The 20,665-nt window shown below is 37.7% G+C and overlaps 1 protein-coding gene across 3 annotated transcripts in view; it reads left to right on the top strand.

Moving 5' to 3' along the window:
* The window catches only part of LOC126457218 (sorting nexin-6), a 75,479-nt gene extending 55,382 nt beyond the window's left edge, over positions 1 to 20,097 (top strand). For all 3 annotated transcript variants that reach the window (XM_050093339.1, XM_050093340.1, XM_050093338.1), the window contains 3 exons: positions 6,676 to 6,739; positions 17,963 to 18,048; positions 18,125 to 20,097. In XM_050093339.1, the coding sequence (XP_049949296.1) occupies positions 6,676 to 6,739; positions 17,963 to 18,048; positions 18,125 to 18,175 (201 nt within the window). In that variant the 3' untranslated portion in view covers positions 18,176 to 20,097. The remainder of the gene's footprint in view (positions 1 to 6,675; positions 6,740 to 17,962; positions 18,049 to 18,124) is intronic.
* The last annotated feature ends 568 nt before the right edge of the window (positions 20,098 to 20,665 follow it).

The raw sequence follows: 20,665 nt of genomic DNA, 5'->3' as shown, positions 1-20,665 counted from the left end.
ATTTGCTTTTTTCAGCTGATTTACTTTATAATCAATTTTCTATTAGCTTCAAAAATAGTTAAGTGGTAACTTTTATATATAAAAATTGAGTATATGTCAGATAAGACAAGTTATATTTAATAAGGAAGGCAGATTATTTGGTTGGGTATATTCTATATAAATCAGTCTAATTTTGGTGATTTTTGTCACAAAACATTGCTGACTTCTTATTAATCAAACTACGTGAAAGGGGCACTGAAAATCGTCTTACAATCTAATATCTTGCAAATATTTTTACCAACTGAGTTAATAGCTGCAGATAATGCTGACCTGACCCTTTCCTGTAATGTTTCTCAATGTTGATGTGTATCTCACTGATGGAGAGCCAATCAGTTCAACCTCACAGGAGGCTCATGACTCTGTTGTGAGTACATGCATGGCAAACATAGGACTGCAGGCCATTGCAAACCTACTTCCTTTCCTGTGCTTCAACTTTGTCTGAATATTGTTCCTTCTCTTACTCTTTCTTATGGTAGTAGCCGTTTGATATTGACCTTGCTGTTTCTTAGACTCTTCTTTCCTTTCTTGGAATATTCATTCATTTACTTCACATCACCTTTTGGTTGAAGCAAGTTTTGGTTCCCTTCTTGGTTCGAACTACTTTCCAAATTTTTCTCTAGTGTGGACTAACTGGGGAAGAACATTTTAAGTAACACCTATAGTGTGCATATGTGTGTTTCAAAGCCAAGGTGGTAGCCAATTGGATGTGGTTGGGTTGTTTTATACCCTTTCATTTGACCCTTGTCAATGAAGGGATCACACTGCTGATGTCTGAACTGCTAGCTCCCCATGCATGTCAAGGAGTAGAAGAGTCTTCATGGGACATGAAGACCACAAGCAACAGATCATGCCAGATGGCCTCCACTGTCCCTGTGTGCTGCCCATAGGGAGAGCCTTTGATTGGAGCAAGTGGCATCATGATGGACATTTCACACATCAGACATGTGAAATTACACCAAAACAGTTCTAATCTGGCTCTCATATCAGACAGGCCTAGACATCTAAATGCTGATATTTTTAACCTTACTGCTTTCTGTACTCGGGCTACCCCATGAGAAGACGGACAAGCCAGATGTCTGGGAGTGAAACAATTTATGCAATACTTGGTGTGTAATTGAACCGAGTGGGATACTTTCACTGTGACAAAGCCATTATTTTTTGTGGAACTTATTGAAAATTACTGTGAAGTTGAGTCTTTTGGTAAAATGTGCAAGGAACTGCTATTAACCAAAGCTGCCTCTGCTGCACAATCTTCTTCAGGGATGTGATAGTCTGGGTGGCATACCAGTGACCATTGTTGTAAATGAAAATTTGAATACACTTCAAGAAATGATCTTGCACAGAGACCCTACACTCCAAACGAATGAAAAACTATGGGCTAATCTCAAGTAGTGAGACATATTGGTGTTCATTGTGTCTGAAAAGGTTGCAAAGATAATCAAACAGATACAGGCTCCTTCATTTTATCTTCTAAAGGGAATGTCTTCTTGAAAAAAGTCAGTCACAGTGCATATATGTGATCTGAAACCTTAAGTCCTAACTCCCATGATGCCCTGTGATGCCTGTACTTCGGTCATATTGTCCCATTGCGCAGCAAACCCAAAATGGTGCAACTGCAGAAGATCCTTCATGGAACAAAGTCCTTGAGAACAACTAAAAGAGTTACATGGAACACTATTCTCCATGTTAACTGGTTTACCCAGTTTTGAAGAAAGAAAAGATGATGCAGGAATATAAATATAATGACTGCCTATTGTATACTGAGGCACAAAAAAATGAGTGCCTACATATATCCTGTTGATATGGTGACCAGTTATGCACAGCCATAACCCCCACAATGTTAGTTTTTCCCAAACCAGTTCTCCCAACATCCCAGAAGCAAGTACTTCCTCTGGCACTTATCGATAACAGAGCTCCCCTTCGGGACCTCTCTCCCTGGAAACCCACAGATCAGAGGCCCGATGTCAGCCCTCTCTTCCTGTCCCTATGCTCATTGCGGATAGTCCCTTGCAAGACTCTTGTCCACCTAAGGCTGCAAGGGAGACGAAGGCTACCTCAGTGACCCCAGAGTTACCAGTTCTCATTAATGTAGCTCCATTGCCATTGGTGACAGGCAGAGATCTTTGGGTGTGACCAATCCTCCTGGCCTCCTGGATCCTTCAAGCTGAACCTGGACATCTGTAAGGTGAACATTCAGTGGAACTGTAATGGGTATTAGTCACCTGTCAGAACAGTAGTACCTTATTTCCTCCTCTTCCACAGTTTTCTTTTTCCTACAAGAAATGTTCTTCACTGATGATAAGTTCCCAGCTCCCTCTGGTTATTGTGCACTTTTCAGAACCACACTGGCCCCGAGAGAGCATCTGGAGGGACCTGTACATTTGTTGACACAGATGACATCAGAGAGTTTATTTATTGGAAGCTGTAACAGTGTTGGTGCAGGGTACCTCGGTGATAACCATTTGTAACATTTGTTTACCTCCAGGCAAGCCACTTAGTTACACTGAATTGACTTCCTTAATCCAACAACTCACCTTTGTCCCCTACTTGAGGGGAGTACCACTTCATCTTGTAGGTCTACCCCCAGTCTGGAATACCAATTCATCTGGCAGAGACTTCTAATTGACCAGCTTCTTATTGACTGTGTTCTTTGTCTTCTCAGTGGCTGTACTCTTGCCCACTTCAGTGCCACCTGAGCCACCTTTTCAGCTATTGATCTAACAACTTATTCCCCAGACTTGTGGCTTTACTTACATTGTTAGCTACAGAATGATCTTTGTGCCCATGACCTCTTTCTGTTGAGCCTGTTGCTCTACATTGGGTGCTGTAAAGAGACAACTAGCAGTTGTATGCCTCTGCTGTTGCATTTGCTGCTATATCAGATAACATCAATGAGGTTGTGCAGGATCTCTGACATTGCCCACATTGTTGAGCTACTATTCCCCTTTAATGCAGGTCTCATCATTTGCCAGCTGATGCCATGGTGGACCAAAGACATTGCAGTAGGTGTGTAGCATCACTGAAGAGATCTACAGCATTTCAAGTGACATGATGTGCAGACTAATCTTATAACTTTTAAGCGACTTCATGCTAAGGCACACTATCCAATTAAATGCAATAATAAGGAATGCTATGAAAGCTGTCGCCTTGTTGGGAATGTGTGCCTCTTCATCCCTCATATGGGCTGAGTTATGTAGTCTTCTGGGCTGCCAAAGATCCACAACTGTACTTGGCCTCTTTCCTTGGGATGGTCTATGTGCTGAATGCCTTGTGACCCACTTTGCTATAGTGTTGGCATCTACATACACAGCTGCAATTAACTGAAGGCCTCCCCATCTCCTTCACTCCCACCCCACCCCACCCCCCTGGTATGCGGACTGAATTTCTTAAGGCTCTTATCTCGTGGCCCAATTAGATTCACAGTTACATTATATAACACCTGACTGTTACTTAACGGCTCCATTTCCTCAGTCAACTGTATTTGCTTCAACTGTGCCCTTCCTTCACAGTGGTGAGATGATAAAATAGTTCTAATCCTTAGGTCTGGCAAAAAGTCAACATCCATGGACAGTTTCCAGCCAGTTAGCCTCACCAGTACTCTGAAAACTACTGGAAAGAATGTTTACCGCCAGTTACGCTGGATTCTTGAATCATGGGTGGCCTTTTTTCTTTTAGGTGTGTAGTTTCTGGGAGGGACGGTCCAGAAGTGACAATCTGCTTTGGTTGGAAACTAGTCAAAATGACTTTAAATGTAAACCTCATTGCAATCTCTCTTGCCCTGCATAAAGCATATGACTCTGCCTGGCACCATCACATCCTGCTTACCCCTCCATTATTGGTGCTTTTGAGGCTCCCTGCCAATTTTTGTAAATTTTTATCCTATGGTTCATTTCAGAATGAAGTTAGTGCTTTACACAGTTCTCAACAGGCCCAAGAGAATGGCATTCCACAGGGATCCAGGCTGAGCTTACACTTCCTCACAGCTGTCAATGGACTAGTGACCTCTATCAGACCATTTGTCATCCCCATGCTGTTATGTCAATGCTTTTTGCCTTTAGACAGCTCCCACTCTGTAGCCTTGATTGAGTGCCAACTCCAAGGTGCCATCAGACAGGTCTCTGCTTGAAAAATTTCCCATGCTTTCCAGTTCTCTGTTGCAAAAATGTGGGTGGTGCATTTTTATCGTACCATGGTCCACTTGGGTACGCAAAACTTGGGTGTTGTTGAGGTCATGATTTTTCTGAGACTCATCATTGATAAGAAACTGACTGGGGGGGCCTCATATTTGTTAAGTATAAACTAATAGCAGGAGAAACCTTAACGCTCTGTGCTTCCTTGCCCACACATCTTGGGGTGCAGATCATGCTTCTTGCTGTCATATCTGCTGGGCTCTGGTTCTGTCCCCCTTGGACTATGGTTACTAGGAGCATGGCTTTGAGGTGCCTTAAATTGTTACACCAAGCCATTGTGGGGTTGGCCACTGCCTCCTTCTGGAGAAGTACTGCGAACAGTCACCTTGCTGAAGTGAGGATCTTCCTGCTTCAGATCTGATGGTACCAACTCTTCACCTATGCAGTCACTGTTAAACAGTTTACTGATCATCCAAGCTATCCTATTCTTTTTGCATGGTTGGGGCAACACCACGAGTCCTGCCCTCGGGTGAGATTACCAGCTGAAATGCGCCTTTCAGCCCTCTGCCGGGACCTCGCCTGTCCTCCTCAGAATGTAATCTCCATGTGTTCTCTTCAAGTCCTCCCCTTTCCCACTTTGCTTGGTACCTAGGCCACAAATTAGGACCCTTCTATTTCAAGAATATAATCTGTTGTCCCATTGTCCTTTGGTGTCTGTTCCTTTCAGTTCTTCAAGAATATCAGGGTGCAATGGTCTTTCCAACTAATTGCTCTAAAGCCATGGATACAAAGGATCTCCTACTGGTCAGGAGCACCATTCTTCACAGAGACGTGACATTTTTAAGACAAGCTGACGGCCATTAACAGAGCCCTCTGTTTTTATCAAACGAGCCTGCCTTGACTGCATTTTAAAATGTAGCGACTCATTGAGCAGTCTCCAGGCCAGGAATGAACTGTCTGGCTGTCTGGCTAGAGACACAATTACTCGCTCCATTTCCTTTGACGTTCCAGCTGCAAGTAAGGGCTCTGTAAACCCTGAGTTGGCGCATTGGGTGGACTGCTGCCACCTGTAATAAACTCCATACTATAAAGGAGATTGCTGCTGTATGGCAATCTTCCTTCTGTTTCTCCTGGAAGGAATTCATTGCGTTTCACCTCTGAATCAGTCATATTGGTCACTATTTTATGTGACAAGTCAATTCTGCATTGTGGTTATGGAGTTTTGCCGACAATTGATCGTGGCCCCCTCTTCCTGCCTGTCCATGATAAGCTCTATCTTCTGAATTCTTTGTCTCATGTTGATGGATGACTGACTGACAATTGAACGAGTTCTCCATGACTCGTTTTTACTCTGATATGTTGTAAACTACCTTTGGAGGAGTAGGGGTCGTTGGGGATGATTGTGTCTACTCCCACAAGCCGGACCACAGGGATCTTCACCCTTACATCCTTGCCTGCTGCTTCTGTCAGTCCTCTTTGTTTTCATTGCTTTAAGGCAGTCAGCTCTGTCTCTGCTGCTCCATGTTTCTAATTTTATGATTACCACTATTGATTAGTGGAGGTTGCCTCCTCTTTAATGCTTTGCCAATGATGGACTGGGGATGGAACAGCTGTGGGATGGCCTGCCTCCTTTGCACACAGAGTTCCAGGGGACATCCATGTGCACCCTTAACTATTTCATCTTGTTTTATTATGAACATTCAAATTGATGTCCATTACATTTTTAGCATTTTCCTTTTTACTTTTCTGGATCTTTTGACTAGAAGGCATTGTTTACTCTTTAGCTGTCTTTGCTCTTAACTGAGTTGGCGGGGTTAGACACGGTTGGGGTTTCTCTCACCATGACTGAGCTTAAGTGACCACTGTGTTGTATGTATCGTCCAATCTGTATACTTTTACTTCCACAAAAATAATTATTTCAGGTCTGGCATCATATTGCCTTCAGTTCCCCATTTACACTGCTCCTACCTATTTCTTTCAACATTCCTGGTGGACATCACTACTTCCAGATGAACGAGCCCTTGTCTGAGGGACTGATGACCTCACTGTTTCATTCCTTACCCCAATCAACCAACCAACAGTTGAGTGTGTTGTATACACTAATAAATTGTAAATAAGTATTGACTGTTTATGTTCATGTGGAATAGTACCTTCCTATAGTCTCTGCTTTTATGCCGAGGTGCCCATCCAGGGGCAGTGTATGCTTTGCCTTCTTTTCTGTTAACCTACCAGGTCAGTTCACACTGATTATTTGTACCCTTTAAGTAATAAAAGACTTACTGCCAAGCTAGAAAACTACTAATGGGATTACAAATGTTAAATTAATTGTAAAGTGACTAGTTGTGATTTCAAAGTGCCAGATGATGAAATCCTTGGTTTGAAGTAATGTTTCACCATTAATTTGCTGGTGTTTCATGAACTCTGGCAATGAGTAATGTTTTTTCTTTGTATTTGTTAAAATAAATTTTAGAATTGTAAGTTATTCAAGAAAAAAATTTGTTTTTAGGCAGAACTGGTGCAACAGCGTGCATGTGAAAAATTTGAGCAGATGTCTGAGAAGGCTAAAGAAGGTAATTCTTAATTTTCACTCTCATGTTACATAAAATAACATTACATTTGTACTTTCATGTTACAGAAAATAACATTACACCTACCTATGTAGGTTGCCATTTTTAAATTTTTTGTGTTCAGTCTTTTTTCCTGTCCTTATTTGCTTGTATCTTTGTCTTTAGCAGTAGAGTGAAATTTTATCTTTTTAGGCTCGTGGGCCTTAAATTTTAGTGTGCGTTACTAAATTAGTCATTTGTTGTGCCTTTCATTTACTTTTAAAACACTTCATCATCTGTGATGAATTGACAACTTATCTACTCGTGGTATACAAATGTCTGCAATTTAGGCAAACTAAAACAACAAAGCATCTATGAAATGGAGTTGTTAACTTCAGTCTTTGTAACTTCAAAGTTTTTGTGGGGATTTCATCTTCTGGATGCTTTTGTCTAGCTTTAGCGCACAGTTTCCTTTCTGAATTTGTGTTGACATGCATAATTAATATCCATTTCTTGGTGATTTTTCTCTGGGTTTGAACTCCCAGAATTGTGAACATGTCTATTTTTTATTGATTGTTTCACAAACTTAACTGATAACCATGACAGTTATCCAAGTGCTGTGTGATGTGAGTAAAAGAAGCTCAAATTATACATCTGTTTTCTCGTCTGCAATAGCTATGATGATATGCTCAGTTGCACAATCTTGCATTTGACATTATTGGGATGAAACAAACAGCTAGAAAACTCTGAAAACCACCTGAGAATGGTTTTCTATTTAAACCATAAAAAGAACTGTTCAATTACTACAGTACGGCTTTTGTGGCTCTTGAAAGTGGACACTTGTCAGAAAATGGTTGAAAAAGTACACTGTCTTAAATATATGTTGGATGTTGCCCCTTTTACAGTCAAAATATAGTATTCACATACAAAATAAAAGTAGACTTTCCAAAGTATATTCATGTTGGAGTAGCATTTTACAAGAAAATGTTTCCATAGCAAAATAGTGACTGAGTATTGTATGCTCACATCACTGTTTAAATTTTGTAAATTTTAATATCAGGAAAAGTCATTGCTATAGATTACACAGGCCAAAAATGGAAAAACTTTTTTGCTAAAAATACCTTATTCTTATGTTTTTCTGGATGGGAAATCCAAATATGTTACTTAAAAAAACTGTATAACCCACCATTTCTTAACATTTTACAGTTAAATTTATTATATTAAACAATTTTTAAAAGAATTTATCAGCTTTTATATAGTTAAAATAATTTAGAAAGGAGTTGTAATGAATGTGATGACATTGGTAGCACTGCTGGAAAAAATGGTGGATTCTGTTTTTGTGTTAACAGATGGTGTTTTGTTTACTGTCAACATAACCTCACTGTCCTGTTTCCTGTACACTTGCTCAGTACAATGTCTAATTGTGGTTGTAAAAACTCTGCTGACAGTTTGTTATATTTGTGGTGAATTTGTGATTAAACAAACACCAAAGAAACATTACAGACTTTGAAAAAAGTTTATCCATCATACTTTGGATCTAAACTTGGTGACCAAGATAAATTTTGGGTGCCGTATAAGGTATGTTGTGTGTGTGTGTGTGTGTGTGTGTGTGTGTGTGTGTGTGTGTGTGTGTGTGTGTTGAAGATATGAGAAAATGGTCCAAAAAGGAGAAAAAAGCCTTCGGATTTGCTGTAACTATGATATGGAGGAAGCCAAGAAATCATTCCAATGATTGCTACTTTTGCAGTGTTGGTATTACTGGTCATAATTCGAAAAAAAAAAAAAGGTAATAAGCTACCCTAACCTTCCGTCTGCCATCTGACCAGTAGGGCATGATGTAGATTTGCCAGTTCCTGAACCACCAGATGATTTAAATTCTGTTCCAAAAGAAGTATTTTCTGATGTATAATCTGATTTAGATGAATGTTGTTGTGGTGGTGGTGGTGGTGGTGGTGGTGGTGGTGGTGGTGGTGGTGGTCCAGGTCCATTATAATACAGAAAGTCTAAAGCCCAAATTGTTTACTCAGATGGAGCTTAACGATTTGGTTAGGGATCTGGGCTTAACGAAAGAATGAGTTGAATTGCTTGGCACTGAAAAAAAAAAAAGAAAAAAAAATCACAGTTGGAACCGGCATATACATGTATATAAAGAGAGAGCAGCAAGTTTCCAAGTTTTTTTAACAAGGTGTTTTAATGTATTGCTCAGATATTCCTGGTCTGATGAATGAGTTTGGTATTCAATACAAAAATGAAGACTGGAGGCCGTTTATTGATTCATCCACAGCTATTTAAAGGCCGTTTTATTACACAATGGTAACATGTATGCATCTGTACCTGTTAGACATTCTATAAATATAAAAGAAAGCTATGAAAACCTAAAAATAGTGCTAAATAAAATAGGCTATTCTGCTCATGGTTGGATGATATGTGGCAATCTAAAAGTAACATGCATGCTCCTTGGTCAGCAAGGTGGCTTTACCAAATTTCCATGTTTCGTGTGTGGACGGGACAGTAGGGCTAGAGATCAGCACTGGTGCAGAAGGAACTAGCCTGTCAGGGAGTCTTTAAAACCTGGTGAGAAGCACATTCTTGGCAAAAACCTTGTAGATCAAAAAGCGTACTCCTGCAACCGCTTCATATAAAGTTTGGCCTAATGAAACAATTTGTAAAGGATTTGCCAAAAGATGGACCATGTTTTAAGTATCTGTGCCAAACGTTTCCATACCTTTCAGAAGCTAAACTAAAAGAAAGCATCTTTGTCGGACATGAAATTAGAAAAATTGATGTTTGATGTTAACTTTGAATCCACAACGACATTAAATGAGAAAGAAGCATGGGTATCATTCAAGCAAGTTGTTACAAAGTTCTTAGGATATGAAAAAGACCCAGAATATGTTTCTATTATAGCTACAATGTTAAAGAAGTTTAAAACTTTAGGATGTTTAATGAGCCTTACAGTTGACTTTAATAGTCTCCTTGATTACTTCCCAGACAATATGGGAGATGTTAGTGAGGAGCAAGGAGAGCATTATCACCAGGACATTAAAGTGATGGAAAAATGCTACAAAGGCTGCTGGAACACCAACATGATGGGTGACTGGTCACTTCAGAGTTCAGTGAGTGACTCATCTTCGAAAAAGCTACACAGAAGCTTCAAAGAAAAAAGAGAGAAAATACAAACCAGTTCCAGCTAACAAGTGAAACCTCTATTAACACATCATTGTTTTAAGTAGCTTACTGTAAATACAAACGATGCTTGTGTTGTAACAAAGCATTTCATTAATTTCCCCATTTGCCATATAGCATAGGGCTTTTATACTTTATAATAAAAAGCATATTGCTCAAAAACTTTGGGTGATACAAAAAAACGAAGGCTAGATTTGGATTCAGCTCATAAAAATCTATAAAGATCAGCTATCAAAGTAAAAAAAGCATTTTAAAAAAATTTTGTAGGCCTGTGTTATGGATACATTCTGTTTTAAAGTCGTGCTGAATCTGTAGTCCAGGTTTAAAACATGTAAATTTCCTAAAGTTTTACTTTGTAATCTTGCAGGACAAATAGTAAATGGAAGAAATAGTTGACGCTTAGTTTTTTGGCTTTACTATTTATTTGGTTCAAAAACAAAACTGAAAATTTTGACAAAGGATTTGGCTGTTGACTTTAAACTTTCCCAGCTAGTTTAAACTAGTCCTAAATGATCAACAGCAAATAGGGCAAATATGTTGGGACTTGTGTGCCAAGTGATGTCATAAACATGAATTTAAAAAATTAAAAGGATCGGATTAAAGTCCAGAGGAATGACAGATATAGTGATTCACTTGTATGGAAAATGCTGCTCGTTTTAATTTGGAATGCCAAACTTGTGCTGGAGTGATATGGTGTGTGGCTCCTACTTATAGATATGAACATAACCAGCATATTTGCTGTCATTCTTACATGGTCTAATTTTTCAAGCTGGGTATGAGACTCTGGACTGGTCTAAGAGAGTAGTTGACAGACCGAGGCTCATGAGCCACATATAGCTCTTCAGCTCCTCTGGTTTGAACACAACTGTATTGTTCATGTGTGAAAGACTAGAATTTGTAGTTAAAAATCCAGATCCCTGCAGTTGGAAATTTTGCCTGCCTCTATGAAGTGATCTGCCTTGCCTGCAAGATTCCCCAACCAGTGACATTTTCCTGTCCATTTGTTGCCATTCTGTATGTTCAGTGGCCACAAAGTTTGTCAGTGAGTATGTGCGGGATAGGTGTGGTTGATTCATGTAAGTGTCAGTTGGTCAACAACCTCATTGTGCTTCTCACCCACATTTTACAGTTGAGCAATAAAAGTAACTGCTTGAAGCATAAAGTTACCTATATTTTTCCATCCAGCAACAAATGCTACAGCTATATTTGCAATGGTTTCGTGTTGGTGGCCTGATTACTATAGAATGATACATTTTCCTAGGTACCCTGTTAGACATGGCAACAAAGAACAAGCAAAGAAAAATGGAAGAAAAAAATAACTGAACAAACATTCACATTTATGTATTAAAGACCCAAATGGCTCTGTGACCTGCCTTATTTAAAAGGAAATCTGGCTAATAACAAGAAATCAAATTTTGAGTGTCACTTCATACTCTCATGTATCATTTAGTACTAGATATCACATCAGTAACGCAGTGGAAAAAAGAGGAAGGAGAAAAACATCAGAAGAGTTAAGGAAAATAGTTATGCATTTAATTACTAGACACAATCTTCCAAAAAGTCAATATTAAAAGTTTCATGGTTTAAGAGGCTGCCAAGAGAGGAAAACCACACACACACACACACACACACACACACACACACACACACACACACACACACAGCAAATACATTAGAAGTTACTTTATTGACACATCTGAAGAGAAACGTCGGGTTTTTTAAGAGCAAATGAGACATTCTAAAAAAGGAAGTTACCATTGACTGCTAAAACAGTGATAGGACAGTCAAAATGTCATCGAATATAACCAGCCAACAAGTTGAAGATCAGATGATTTCAGCTTTATCAGTAACAGTTGCTGACCCTTGTGACATAAATTATACAATGCAAGTTTCATTTTTTGTAAGGTTTATGTTGTCTGCTGGTATTGCAGAACAACTTTCAGGATTATTTCCACTCAAAGGTCAAACACATGGAGAGGAAGTAGGACAACCTGTGACTGAGTACATTTCATTCTATGGAGAAGGCAAAAAAGGCAAAAAAGTATGACCACCTTAAGAAACGGGTTTGTTACAATTTTGAAGAAAAAAAATTAACCATGATACTCTTAGCTTTACACCATTCATCAAGAAGCACTTTGCAGGCAGACATTTCTGGAAGAAACTTGTGAAATCATGGAATTGGAGATTAAGTTTATGAACTCCATTATAGCTAAAGCTCTTTATGATTAACAGTTAAAAAATTGATTAAAATAGTGAGTGGCTATGCATGTCTTCTGCTTGGTTTGTTGGTTTTTGGGAGAGAGAATTTTGGAAAATTTTGCCTTCCTCATTAATAGAAATCGGTTTTTCTCCTTTGAAAGTGTCTTCACTATCCAGAATAAGTGGGTGAAAAAATTTTATTTCATGGTGGAAGGTAAGTTTCATCTAAATTGGCTTAATCGTAAACTACTGGGGAAAGTAAACACGTTTTTTTTACATTTGAAAGAAAATTCTCTCTTCTTGTTAAAGATCATGAAAGCAAAACACTGATAAACTTTCAAAGCATTTTTGAAACAATGCTATGGCATAACTCTGATATTGACTTTTGATATTCAAAGACAGCGCTTTTAAATATAAGGGAAGCATTTCTCAACATTTTCAGAATTTCAGAAACAGCAAAGGGACATAAGCCTTCAATAAAAAATTGTCCGAATTAAATTTTGCAGCTGTAATATCGGCAACTTTGAAATGCAGTTCCTGAATTTAAAAAAGAATTGCTTGTTTTTTAAATGTCTTTGTGCTGATAAAGAAATATTGGGGAAAAAGGAATGTGAACTTGGTTCATAGCACAAATGGCTTGCTTTGAAATACTTGAGGAAGAAAGACATGTTGATCTTTAACACCTGAAATTGTATTCCTGACCCATATAATTATCCAAAAAACTTATTTTTTATTTGTTAAATACATTACAAAGTTGTATTCAACATACCAATTGTTACACTAAGACTTAAAACTTCAAGTAGATTTCAAGTTAATATTAGGGATTATAGTGTAGAAGAGAGCTATGTCAAAGATTGGATGTACTGTATAGGGGATGCATGATGGAAGGTAGATGAAACATGTATACAAGATGAGTTTGGAAGGGAGATTTGGAGGGGTTCGACCTTGGTGAATGCACCTCATATTGTGGACATTCTTTTAGCAAAGGCCAGCTTAGGAGTGTCCTAATTGTTAGTAAGTGTACCTACCCATTCATTTTAAGTATAAAAAATTTGTCTCTGGAGAAATTTCAATTGTTATATTGTTATTAGGCTCGTTTGACTAATAAGTAAGCTAACTACTAGTCTTATAATACCTGCAAATTTTTTGGTCACTGAAGAATTTTAAAATTCATTTTAAGAACTCAAAAATTACTCAGTTTGGTGTCATGCTGATGAAGTGAATATTTGTTTATGAGCCAGTCATAAGTTTTCCTATCACTTGTGGAAAAGAACCTTATTATGATGTCATGTTGATCAGTAGTTGTGTAGTTACCATTTTTACTTTCTGCATTTCCATGAATGTATTGTTGTTTCACCCTTACACCTGGAAATAAATTAGTGGGATAAATACACTAACATCATATAAATCAAGCCTATTCCATTTGAAGCATGTCAGTTTATCACTGAAAGGCCTGTCTCTTATCTACATATTGTACAAAGTCCACAATGTAAAAAACAATTCTGTGTTGCCCTTCCCCCTTTTTGGTGATATTTAGAGGTAGGAGTGTAACTTAATGCAATAGAATAATTCTTGGGTTCAAACTCCAGTATGAACTTTTCATTAGGGGATGTTCCTTGTATAAACTGTCTTTGTATTCTTTGTCAAAATTGTGCATATAGTTCAGTCCCCATGAACTTAATTCTGCAGGGTAAGAGATAAAAAAATTAGTTGAAAACTGAAAGTCTTATGAGGAGATTTTTTCCTCGGACAGAAATGATCCGTCGCACCTAGAGTGACTGATATTTAGCTTTGATTTGTTCTCTGCAGAACTCCTCACATCAGTGGCAGCATTTCCATAGTATGTAATGGTGAAATGTTAACACTGCAATTTGAACCCAGAAATTTTTATACTGTTTAGCTGAACTGCTGGTGCACAGAATTTTAGTTAGTGGAATCTGTCAGATATGTAGCATAGATATAGGGATGAATTTCCACATAAAATTGTACTTCCAACAGAAAGATTGATTTTTAATATTTTTTAGTTGGGTTATCCTAATTTGTTTAATGAAATGGAGCAATTGCATCTGTTACATAACCCTGTTATGAAAGTGCTCTGGACCAGTATGCCTAAGATCACCCAGTGTCACCCTCTGTTGGGACCTATATTGTCTCTTGCTATGCCCTGAGATAAGGAAAGTCAAACCCAAAATCCTACCTTCATTATCTAAGGTAATACACTGTCACCTCCACCATTCTTAGTCGTCTCTTTCAACCCCGTTCCCAATTTGCCATCACATGGCTTGTTTCCCTCTGTGGACAACCAGGTGCAAGACCTCCCCTTCACCCATCCACAACCTTCTGTTGCAGTCCTGTTACAGAATTTCCTGTCCCATAAAAGGCAGGACCATGTCCACCATCCCCTCTCTCCCCCATCTCCCCCCATCTTGTCCTGTGCACTGCGAAAGAACACTGGCTTTGAAGCTAATGAAGCCTGTATTTTCTCATGTTTGTTTTAATCATCTCACAGAAATAAACTCATTACACATGTGACAACATGCACTATCTGATATGGTCAAAAATGCCACATATAGAAATGGGGTTCTGCCGGTTCTCATACCCCGGGTTCTATTGGTAATAGAAAGGTAAGATTGTTTCAGATAGCCATTAGGCTAGGGCCCATTGGTATACTTGGTGTCACTATGTTACAATGAAGGGTCAATGTATGAATATTACAGACCACCTCCTGCTAGACCAATGGAGCAAATCAGTTAGTTCTTTTGCATTGGTTGTGATCTACAGCTGGCTTCATGGGACATACAGAGGCACCATTTGTTCATGGGTGGTTCCTTAGAAATCCCCAAAGAAGTTTTTTCCATTTCTTTTGTACCAAAACTGAGCATTGGTTCAAAGACAGCAATGCACAGAAAATTGTTGTAATTTTTACGGTACATTTGTAAGATCTCTGTCTTGAACTACCATGAAAAGTTTCTTTATCCATTTCCAAGATACAGAGGTCTAAAGTTACCCTACCTGTGCACATAGAATATGCAAGTAAAATGCAGTATGAGGTGAAAATATAGCTCCCTAAGTTATGTAATGTGGAGAAATTTACAGAAAAGTGTCTTCATTATCATCAGAAGGATTCTGGGGACCTCACGTTGTAGTACTGAAGTACATGCAAAATTTTTGTGCACATGAAATTTGATCTGAGATGTAAAATGGGTTTTTCTTTATTTCAATTTTGTAAACTATCAAAATTTTACTGTCTCACGAAGTTCATTCCATATGAGTGACATACTCTTGCTGTGTCAGATAAGGGAACCAGTGGAAAAATGCTGCTGTCAGAGCACAACAATAAAAATGCTCATGTTTAAAAGAGTGAAAAGTGGGATACCAGCTGCCACATTCTACCTTCCTTGGCACCTTTAAAAAACTTTCTCAAAAATTTTGGCATTGAACATATTCATGCTCATTTTAACATGAAACTCACTTCACTCCCACAAGCTCTCCTAACTGTAACTCATTCACACCCATTAGTCCATTGCTGCAAGTCACTCATATCCATCCATTCTCACTTTCCTGTTCTTATGCTCTCATTCAGCCCAACTCAGTTTCATTATCTGGGTGTCTATCTGTCGCTGTCTCGTGTCTCTCAGCCACAGTTACCTTACACCGTCCTCCTCCTCCTCCTCCTCCTCCTCCTCCTCCCTAATGGTACTTTCTCATTTTTCCTTCCCACTGGTGCTGTTTGTTCTCACTGTCATTATCTCTCCGTTCCTTGTTGTAATTGATAGACACTCTCATTATCACTGGCTCTAACCTGCTTCCATTCTAGCCTTCTCTTTATTCCTCTCCTTCATTCTTTTCCAAGCACTCTATTGCCACTGTCAACTACATTCCATTGCTAATGTGTCCCTCTTTTTACCTCACGCTGTAGTTCTGCTTCCACTCTTCCTAAACCACAACCATTGTCTACTATTTTTCAGTTGTTGTTGTGGTGGTCTTCAGTCCTGAGACTGGTTTGATGCAGCTCTCCATGCTGCTCTATCCTGTGCAAGCTTCTTCATCTCCCAGTACCTACTGCAGCGTACATCCTTCTGAATCTGCTTAGTGTATTCATCTCTTGGTCTCCCTCTATGATTTTTACCCTCCATGCTGCCCTCCAGTACTAAATTGGTGATCTCTTGATGCCTCAGAACATGTCCTACCAACCGGTCCCTTCTTCTAGTCAAGTTGTGCCACAAACTCCTCTTCTCCCCAATTCTGTTCAATACCTCCTCATTAGTTATGTGATCTACCCATCTAATCTTCAGCATTCTTCTGTAGCACCACATTTCGAAAGCTTCTATTCTCTTCTTGTCTAAACTATTTATTGTCCATGTTTCACTTCCATACATGGCTACACTCCATACAAATACTTTCAGAAACGACTTCCTGACACTTAAATCTATACTCAATGTTAACAAATTCCGCTTCTTCAGAAATGCTTTCCTTGCCATTGCCAGTCGACATTTTATATCCTCTCTACTTCGACCATCATCAGTTATTTCGCTCCCCAAATAGCAGAACTCCTTTACTACTTTAAGTGTCTCATTTCCTAATCTAATTCCCTCAGCATCACCCAACTTAATTCGACTACATTCCATTATCCTTGTTTTGCTTTTATTGATGTTCATCTTATACCCTCCTTTCAAGACACTGTCCATTCTGTTCAACTGCTCTTCCAAGTCCTTTGCTGTCTCTGACAGTATTTATTACTTTTCTGTCCTTTCCCACTGGCAGTGTCTCCTCTCAGCATAAAAAAAATATGAATATGTTTGCATGACAACATTATTGAGAAAATTTTTAAAGGTGCTGAGGAAAGTAGAATGAGTCATCTGTTACCCTTCTTTTCAGTCCATCTTTCAAACAATAGCTTATTTGTTTTTTTTTATTCTCCAATAAGAGCATTTTCCTGTTAATTTATGTACTGTAAGAGAATTAGTTTAATCATGGTGCCAATTTTTTAAAGTGGTGTTTTGAAGTGTAGGTATGGAAGGGTTGTGTTTGCAGTGATCCCCAGTATGCAAGCATTTGTTTTGCAGAAACTTTTGTTTTAATCAAACACTAAGATTACACAGAGTGCTTCCAGAAGTTTCTACAAGGAATTTGACAGTGTGTAGATTTATTGTTAAACTTCAGAATGGTTGGAAGAAGGTGTATCATAGGCAATTCTGTTGGATGTCTACAGTTCTTCACCCATTGTGTGGGGGGATGGTGTACTAAAAGTGATTAATACCATATCATTTTTGGTGGTTTCTTACCAGTGCTGCAAGTGTTCAACTTTTTTTTTACTGTTAAAGTATCTTTATGAATATTACATTAGTTGCTGCAGCTGTTAGTGTAGACAATAATGCAGAAAATTTCTTTTTGATACCGTATTGGCTAATTGCAGTTGTTAAATATGCTTCCACACATTTCCCATTGTTTTAATCTTTTACACTATTTTTAATATTTGTTTCTGCTGCTCTGTTTCTCAGTGGCAACTTTGTCAAGCAGAAGTTTCACAAGATGTTAGTTTGTTTCATGATGTTTAACCTTTATCATTCTGAGGCCCATGAGTTGGAGAACAATGTTTAACCATTAGATACTTTATATGTAGCACTATCAATGCTTGATCTTCTCAAATGAGTTCTTAAATTGGACTTTCTTTTCACTAGTTAGTAAATGCCAGCCAATTCAAAATTAGTGTTACTGTAAAGTCAAAATAATCACACTTCTGTTATCACTAGTCTGTATTGTCTCTTAGGTAAACTGTTCAAAATGAGATGTAGATCCTATAATATAACCCTATAAGAAGACTGTTACATATTCAAATATGTATTCCTCATATGTTCCCAGAACTACTAGATTTTAAAACGAGAAGAGTTGTTGCATTCCGGAAGAATCTAATGGAACTGGCAGAGCTCGAATTGAAACATGCCAAGGTAAAATGAATTAAAATTATGAAGTATTATCAAAGTGTAACTAGACAGTCTTCAATGATATAGTGCTTGTTTTCAGGCCCAGGTTCAGCTTTTCAAGAACTGTTTAGCAGCATTGAAGGAAGAGTGACCAAGGGCAGATTTCATTCCTGTTTCGTCAGAGGAAATATCTTCTTTTGTTCTTTAGTGGGGAAATTGAATACATGAGCTTAATGGTGCAAAGAATGTGAAATATTTTCCGAATTTGGTTGTTGTGAAAAGGTTATTCAGAGAAAGCATTATGATGTAAAGCAATACCAGTGCTTTACATGTACTAAACCTTATGACTGTCTTTGGAAGAAGGTATTAGCAAAGTGTTGGTATTGTATGTATATAAATGGACTGGTAGCTCAGCTTTGTTTTTCAATGACAGGTTATTACTTCAAACTTTGATGGAAGAGGTCACTTTGGGCTTTCAGTGTTCATGAAAGTAAGTGTTTAGTTTGAATGTCAAATGTGTATAGCTTGATTAAGAAACTGCATGATCTTCTGTTTATCTGACATGTCAAAGATAACTGTGTTTGTAACAGCTGTAATTTGGTAGTATTAGCTGGTATGCAAGAGTGAATGTTTCGCCTCCTTTCATATACGCAGCTTGTGAGGGTGATAAAATGTGAATGGGTGACAGGAAATATGTCTGTACAAGAGTATTTTGTTCATTTGTTCGTGTGAAAAGCAGGAATTATTGTTCACAGCAGAGCCAGCTATATAATGGAACCTACACTTCAGATTTTTCTTCCTCGTTCACTTTCATAGCTGCGTTACTCATATTACTGTTATGAGTATGAAAAAGGCATTTTATGCAAGTGCATGGAGTTAATTTCTGTTGTAGTAAACTATAAAAAAAGATGACAACTGAATGTATTCTATGCTGAAGCTACAGTGCTTTCATTGTGACACGTTAACTCAAATCCTGTTATAATGACTGATTTATGAATTGGTAGAAAATTTTTGTGTGTAGTTTCTGGAATTCTTTTGCTCAATGATACATTCTTAAAATGATCAGTACAATTTATTAATTCCCAGGTTTTAGGCAGATTATATATTATGGTAAAAATATACAGTAAACATCTAAATTTGGGCTAAATGAGAAGTTAATTGTAGAAATCGGCATAATATTTTGCATGCAGATGGACAGTGCTACTAAGGAAAAAGATTAAGAGATGCTGTTCCATTGTGGAGAAAATTGCACATTAAATTCTGTGGTTGCCTCCCATGTTCACATACTAAGTATGTATTAATGTGGTAATTAATTTTTTATTGTTTTGATATATCAGATATACAAGTTGAATGGATAATTTCAAGAAAATATTGTCTCAGATTGAACAAGTTATTTTGCATATAATATATATAATAAAATGTATATTTAATGTGTCCTGTGTAGGAAAAGATCTCAGTTGTACTGGTTTTGTATTTCACAGAATACGTATTTCCATTTAGTGTAGAGCAGGCTAGAAATAGTGTGGTCTTCTGTTTTTCAGAGTGAAAGAAATTTGATATCATGTTTCCTTGTAAAAGTACTCTGACAACATATTGACAATTTAACTGCATGAAAGTATATTACGTGTAAATTGTTAAATATTTTATGTATGCAACCTATCCAAGTATACTTTCCAGAAATGTATATATTGTTCACAGTGTGTCTTTACATTATAAGAGAAGATATGTATTACATGTAGCATGGCATTTTGCATTTTATTGGAAAAAATCTCATCCACTTGTGAAGGCTGTTGATTCTGTTCATAATATGTATAAAGTAATACGGTCACAGAGTAATTATTCTAATGTTGTGCATTTATGTTAAAGTTTTCATAATAATGTCCTGAAAGATTATCAAGATCATTGTCAGTGTAATTGTGACGCTTTCCATTGTTTAGCTGTTAGTATTGCCTTGATACTGTACTGAAGTTGAGAGCATATATTGTTTTGTACCATGAAATATAGTCTTTTGTTACTTCATTCTTCTCATAAATGATTGTAAATATATTTTCAATACAAATACATGTCAAATAATTGTTTCTCTTTGAATCTTGAAACCCATTATCAAAACCAGTTGTCACATAGTCTTACTTCAGATTAAAAGCTTGAGGCATCCTGAAGTAGAATAGCTTTGTGACTGAAGCAGTGTTGCTGGCATGCAGTCAGCCATCCTTAAAAAGGTTCTGCATGTACCTACCAAACAAGTTAAACGGCAAGCACATGGCACTCTTGAAAACACTAAGATTATTTGGCAGCTGGCTGTTCTGTTACCACTTGATTTGCTGGAATGTCAATCACAAAGTTAATAAAAAAAAAAAAAAAAAAAGGCATAGGCCCATGTACTCTAATCAGTCAGTGGTCAGGTATTACTGCTGACATTTATCCGTTTACTTTTACTCATAATATTGTGTTATTACCTAGAGTATTTTATCAAAATTATTAGGAAGATGAAATGTTGGTACAACTATAGCTTCTAGCAAGATCAGCTCATGATATCAATGTTTTACTAATTAATTTTTAAGATTTAACTTCATCCAACATGCCACCAATTTTCATGTGGTGTATTTTTAATGCTTCATCACGAGATCTGTTTCAACTAGAT

Source organism: Schistocerca serialis, chromosome 2 (genome assembly GCF_023864345.2).
Source record: "Schistocerca serialis cubense isolate TAMUIC-IGC-003099 chromosome 2, iqSchSeri2.2, whole genome shotgun sequence".
Classification (NCBI taxonomy): Eukaryota; Metazoa; Arthropoda; class Insecta; order Orthoptera; family Acrididae; genus Schistocerca; species Schistocerca serialis.
This window is presented reverse-complemented; position numbering and strand designations above follow the sequence as displayed.